Source organism: Arachis ipaensis, chromosome B02, assembly GCF_000816755.2.
Source record: "Arachis ipaensis cultivar K30076 chromosome B02, Araip1.1, whole genome shotgun sequence".
Taxonomy (NCBI): Eukaryota; Viridiplantae; Streptophyta; class Magnoliopsida; order Fabales; family Fabaceae; genus Arachis; species Arachis ipaensis.
The window spans coordinates 10,884,764-10,891,417 of record NC_029786.2 but is presented as its reverse complement, the minus strand read 5'-3'; the positions used below and the strand labels follow the sequence as shown (position 1 = coordinate 10,891,417).

At 29.8% G+C, this 6,654-nt stretch overlaps 2 protein-coding genes across 2 annotated transcripts in view; both read right to left on the bottom strand.

Moving 5' to 3' along the window:
* Positions 1 to 1,344, bottom strand: part of LOC110269170 — a 6,389-nt gene extending 5,045 nt beyond the window's left edge. The window contains exon 1 of the mRNA XM_021116843.1: positions 829 to 1,344. Within this exon, the coding sequence (XP_020972502.1) occupies positions 829 to 1,344 (516 nt within the window). The remainder of the gene's footprint in view (positions 1 to 828) is intronic.
* The window catches only part of LOC107626885, a 10,545-nt gene continuing 6,698 nt past the window's right edge, over positions 2,808 to 6,654 (bottom strand). Inside the window, exons 4-7 of the mRNA XM_021116842.1 lie at positions 5,398 to 5,935; positions 4,924 to 5,021; positions 3,632 to 4,459; positions 2,808 to 3,533 (exon numbers count right to left, since the gene is read on the bottom strand). Of these exons, the coding sequence (XP_020972501.1) occupies positions 2,808 to 3,533; positions 3,632 to 4,459; positions 4,924 to 5,021; positions 5,398 to 5,935 (2,190 nt within the window). The remainder of the gene's footprint in view (positions 3,534 to 3,631; positions 4,460 to 4,923; positions 5,022 to 5,397; positions 5,936 to 6,654) is intronic.

The following is a 6,654-nucleotide window of genomic DNA, read 5'->3' as shown; positions in this document are numbered from 1 at the left end:
GAAAATTAGTTCAAAAAAGAAAAAAAATTATTCATATAGGACAAATTAGATTAATTTTTTTTGTATTGATTAAATATATGTACGTTGTTATTAGAAGATTGGATATTTTTCTTTGATATGGCATCAATTTTTTTAATTGATATTAATAAAATCGGACGTTAGATTTATTTGAAAAGAAGAAATAAATTATAAATTGGAGAGTCTGATTTGTATTTTTAAATTTTTTATTTTTAAAAATAAATATTGGACCGTCTGATTTTAATATTAAAAATTTTTAATTTTAAAAATACAAATCGAATCATCCAATTTATAACTGTTTGTTTAAAAAGCTAAATAATACAAAGAATTTAGAGAAAACGATTTGTGTAATTCACGTGAACGTAAACACTTTTTTTACACCATTTTATGATACACATCTCTCTATAACACACCAAAAATAATAAGCGGACATGGCCAAATTATTTATGAGTAAACATGTCTTATCAATTTGTCGGTCATTTATTAACAGGCTGCATACTCATTTATTTCTTTTCTGCTGTCAGAGTCAGACAGAACCAGAAACAATTAAAGGTATTTGCTATGTTGTTTAAAATTTATTATCTAATGAATAAAAAAATTAAATAATTAATTTTAAATTTTAAAATATAAAAATAAAAAAATTTAAAATATTTAAAATTTACTATAAAAAAATAAGTTAAATAAAAAATAGACACCAAATAAAAGGTACTATAAAATTAGCCTTACTTAAATATAACCAAGTTTCTACGGAAAATATTTCAAAGTGGCACAGAGTAAAATTTTATTTGGAAAAGGGTCTTTATTTATTACCTGACTTAGAGACTGCAATACTACGGCATTATTAAGATCACGGTGGAAGACCAAATCATCACTTGAGTCATTGTAAGAAACTTGAATGCTTCTAGAAACGTCGACATTTCCATGAGAGAAAACTTTCATCTTGGAGCAATTCACTATGTCCAGTTGAATGAGAGAGGGTAACTTCAAAGTGGCATTCCCTGAATAAAAGCATTCCAGGCTTTCCAAAGATCGAAGGGTAATCCTCTGTAGCTGCTCAAATTCAATAACTTCGTCTTCCGTCGCACTCTGCTGTTCTTCCCCCACAATTTCTTTCAATGATTCACAACTCTCAACTTGTAACTCCTCAAGGTGTATTAGCATTTTCGCTGTTAAAGATGTGAATAGACGCAGCATTGCATCACATGATTCTATGTGCAGTTCTTTCAGATTGGAGGAAGATTGTAGCACTATTGTTGTCATCAATTTTGGACAATCAGAAACATTTAATAGACGCAGCTGCTTTGACAAGTATTCTACCCCACTCATGGATTTCAACTCATCTAACTTGTATAGCTTCAATTCTTTCAAGTTTCCAAGAACCTCCTTATTATTAGCATTATGATGGGAGGGCAATATATTTTTGAGGTTTTCATCACAGTAATAGCATACTTCCAGTGTTTCCAAGTTGGGTGTCTTCTCAAATAATTCAACTGGGACATTAGAGTTCCTTTTCTCATCATCATCAACAAGGGCAAGTTCATTCAAACTCTCAAGATTTTCGTTATTCAATTTTGTCGACCATGAACTTAAAGCTTGAGTGTGTCTCCAATTCAGAGTCAAATTTTCCATCTTGGAAATATCCTATGACAGAAAGGGTTGATAAGTATAAATAACTTTTTGAAGCTTAGGATTATAAAAACTAACAATTAATTATTTCAAAATTGTGAAATTGTTAGCGAATTGACTCTAATAAGTATCAATTATGTTAGACAATTATTATATAGCTTTTACAAAATAACTATCATATAGGGTTTAGGTTTATTAAAACTAACTTTTTGTGTATTACTCAAATAAATATTAATATCTTTTTAATCAAATAATCTAAACACGCATTTAAAACAAATTTAATTTGCAGACTTCTTCATTAGAAAACAGAGAAGAAAAAAAGAAAAAGAAAGTGAAAAACATACAATAATATTTTTTTCACATCAGAAAATATAAAAACAAAATAAGTATTTATCGAATACTCTTTTCAAATTCGAAAGTGTGCATCTCATTCAACATAATTAATAAAATGAGTTTTAAGTTACTATTTATTTTTAAAAGTGCAAGTAACATTAAGAATATAAATATGAGATATAAATCCTATAAAATAAAATGACTTATAAATATAAAATGAAAAGTTAATCATTAATAAAATAGAATAATAAAACTCAAAAGTTGTTATAATAAATTACTTTCACCTTAGAAGATATTATAACGAATAACAATATAAATTATTTACCGTTATATTCATGAAAAGTGGTTGCTTAGCAGTTGAAGTGCTGTTTTGGTTTTCCTCTGGTTGACTCTGAAATAGCTCCAGTTGATCGTTGCAATCATATAACGCATAAATTATTTTTATATAATTAATTATATAAACAATCATTTAAAACAAATTTAATTTGCAGACTTCTTCATTAGAAAACAGAGAAGAAAAAAAGAAAAAGAAAGTGAAAAACATACAATAATATTTTTTTCACATCAGAAAATATAAAAACAAAATAAGTATTTATCGAATACTCTTTTCAAATTCGAAAGTGTGCATCTCATTCAACATAATTAATAAAATGAGTTTTAAGTTACTATTTATTTTTAAAAGTGCAAGTAACATTAAGAATATAAATATGAGATCTAAATCCTATAAAAAAAAATGACTTATAAATATAAAATAAAAAGTTAATCATTAATAAAATAGAATAATAAAACTCAAAAGTTGTTATAATAAATTACTTTCACCTTAGAAGATATTATAACGAATAACAATATAAATTATTTACCGTTATATTCATGAAAAGTGGTTGCTTAGCAGTTGAAGTGCTGTTTTGATTTTCCTCTCCTTGACTCTGAAATAGCTCCAGTTGATCATTGCAATCATATACCACTAAGCAATTTAACTCAGGCAGAGTGAACTTCTGAGAGCAAAAGCCAGTAAGATTTGGCAAATAGCACAATGCCAATGTGGTTAAACAAGGAAACACAAGATCTTCATCAACAGTTCCACCTTCTATAATATTGGATAACTCATCACATCCTCTAACATCAAGTTCCTCAAGCTTCTTAAGATCTCTGGCCAAGGCTATAGGAAATAGAGTTCTCAATTCCTCACAGCCATTGACAGTCACTATTTGTAGACTTTTGAAGCTGAGAATTCCTTGTTTTTCCGGGTTCCACACATGTTTCACATTTGGAAGCCATTTCAAAGTTAGCTTCTTCAGTTGGAACGATGTTTCCTTGATCTCAGTATCATTCATTTCAAAAATTCCTGTTATTTTTTTGCAGCTATCCACTTCCAATTCTCTTAAGTTCTTGAAACTGAAAATAACATTTGATGGAATTGCGTATGGTTCTAACTCACAATCACTCAGCTTCAAAGTTTTCAAATTGTTAAACAATTCTCCTTTGCATTGCCATAGTTGTTGTAGATGAGCAAGATCATCAGAAACACTTAATTCCTCCATGCCTTTGAAAAATATCTGTCATTATATTAAATTTACAATTATATTTCCTATATTATTCTTTACCTCTAATTCAAACAATCTTATTCGAGTCAAATAATTTATTTAGACAATACCTTTTTGTTGAATATATCTCGTATTGTTTCTTGTAAATTGTTTGTCCAGTACGCTTCCACCTTGTCTTTTTCATGGACAACATATACTTTTCCCAACTTGGGCGGCGGTTTCATGTGTTCTTCTTGGGAGAAACTTTTCAATTCGGGACAAGCACTCACCACAAATTTCTCTAATGATGGAAACTGAAACGCACAACTCTTGGACCTGCAAAAGCTTTCCAGGCGCTTGAGAGACACAAGTTCAATTGTCGTCAATTGTTTGAAAATGATGTCATCATTGTCTTTATGATCTTCTTGTCCTTCCTCTGATACAAGTTCCTCAAGAGATTCACAATTAATTACCTTCATGGTGTTGAGTTGACCCAAGCTTCTAGCAGTTGATGGTGACATTAAATATTTTAATGTGCCAGAGTTAACCACTTCAAGCTTTGTCAAGTTAGAGAGAAATACATCAGAAGGTGCTATGGTTTTCAAACTTGGGCAATTTTGAAAAACCAATGACTCTATCCTTTGAAGAATGGGGTCTCTTTCGAAGCCAATGTTCTCAAGATAAGGTAGATCTGTTAGCTTCAAGCTTTTCAGCTGTGGGACAACACCTAAGCTTTCAATCTTAGCAAGCCTTTCAAGAGGCACCAATTCTTCAAAAGAAGCATCGTTCAAGCATAGATTCTTCATATTAGGATTGCTATAAAGGAAAGAATACAGAATTTTAGTATCCTTCAGTCTAGATAATTGAAGCTCTTCTAGATGGTCCCTTCGATAATCATAGTTAGTCGATGACGTTGCATGTCTCCACTCAATTTGAATTGACTTCAAATTGTTCATTACCTACACATGGAATAAATCATGAAGAAAAATTAATTTAGTATGCATAATTAAAGTTAAATATATCAAAATATAAATGCATGCACGTATTCTACGTCATTTTAAATTTTTAATTGGGGTTTAGTTGTGACGATATCTTGATTTTGTAAAATTTCATCCGATCATGAAAAATATTTTATTTGATTTTTTTTAAATGATTAAAGGTTAAATCGAAAAAGGAATAAATAAAGCATGTCCCTAGTAATTAATAATAGAGCATAATATAAAATATATATATATACTCATGTTAGACCTAAAAATATAATCTTCTATCAAACCTCAGAGATATTTTTATTTGATGATAATGTAAAAGTTTAATTTACAACCACGCCCATTAAATCTAATCAATTTTATTTTATTCTAAGTTATTTTTCTTCTGCTATTATGAAATAACAATAGAAATAAGAGTTTGAAGGTATTGTTATTACCGTTTCAGGAAAGAGGGCAGGCTTTGTTTGTTCATCTATGATTTCTTCTCTGAATGGTTCTAACTTGTCACATTGTTCAATAGACAAGTTGTTCAGTGCTGGAAATTTTATTTCTTTATAGCACCTCCAATGGTGAGTTCTTCTTTGACTTTTTTCTAACATATAGGAACTCTAACCATTGGAGGAGAAAAGGAGTGAGTTCCTGCACAAGGATCAAGGTAAGGGAGTCCCTCTAAGCAGGGACTCAAATTAACCAATAATAACTTGCCATTTGAAGAGAGAGATGCTTTGAGTTCCTATTTATTGTTTATAACGCAAAAGCTGATGTGGAGTTACTTTTTATGACAGGTGGGCCATAAACAGGAACTGGGATGAGTTCCCTACTGGAGATGGTCTTAGTTCCTGGTGGATAGAAACTCTTGAATTTCAAAAATTTGATTGTTGCAAGTTTCAAAAAGTTAAATTCAATAAGACTGCTGGCATCTTCTTCTTTTTTCTTGGCAACAATTTCCCTCAATTGAGAGCAATCCGAGACCACAAGCTCTTCAAGATTATTTTCAAGTGTTTTAGCGACAGGAGCAGAAAATATATTTTCCAACCTTTTACAATCTTGAACCCATATTTTATGCAAATTGTTTAACTTAAGAATCTCTTCAAGCTGTTTTATCTTCATGTTGAACATATACTCTAATTTTGGAAGTGATTCAAAATGAACATCTTGCAACTTGGGTGTTGCATCCTTAGAAGTTCGCTTCTTTTCCCAAGCTGAAGCCGTTGTCTCAAATATAGCTTTCATTGACTTACAATTGGTAACGCTTAAGTTGCTTACATGCTGAAATATTCCCACCACATTAGAAGTGAAAACATGGTCCAGTTTATGACACTCATCAATGGCTAGGCTCTCCAACTTTTCGAAAGAGGCTTTTGGGAGTTCTAATTTATTATCACATATCCCACTCAAAGTCTTCATGCTTCTCACTTTAATACTCTTCAAATTTGGAAAGATGGTAACCTGTTTTGTGGTTCACAATGCAATAGCAAAAAACTCAAATTAAGTCAAATGTCACAAAATCAAACCAACAAAGAAAGATCGCCAAAGAAATGCTTGCATTGCTATTAGGAGCGAAGCTATATTAACTATTTAGGGAGACGGTGTTTAATAATTTACTAAAATTATTACCTGTATAAAATAAAAGTGAGGAATTTGAGTAGATGAAGATATTGAGAGAAAAAAAAATTTATATTTTATTTTTTAAATATAGTAAACTATTAGACTAAACTTAAAACTATTATACTTTGTTAATGTTATATAAAAATGGATTGATTTTTTTTTATGAATGAAAGGAGAATTAAAAAAGTGTACCCAAAAAAAGAGGAACTGAAAAATATATAAAAATTAGGACTATGTTTATTATTTTTTTTTTAACAAAAATTAAAAATTTGGGAGGGCCATTACCCCTTCCCATACCTGTAGCTTCGCCCCTGATTGCTATTTGCAAGTTGGCATCACGAACAAAACTAGTAACAGTAACTCAAAATCATAATATTGCAATGTTGAGCTTTAATTTAATTTAGCTTTTGTTTGATAAAATTTTTTGAAAAAGTGTTTCTACTCTTTTTTTTTGGTGACTTAAGTGCTTTTACTCTTTAAAAAAATAAATTTTTTATTTTATATTTAATAAATAAAAAAGATTACGTATTTATGTTTGTAATTTTTAAAAGATCGAGGTA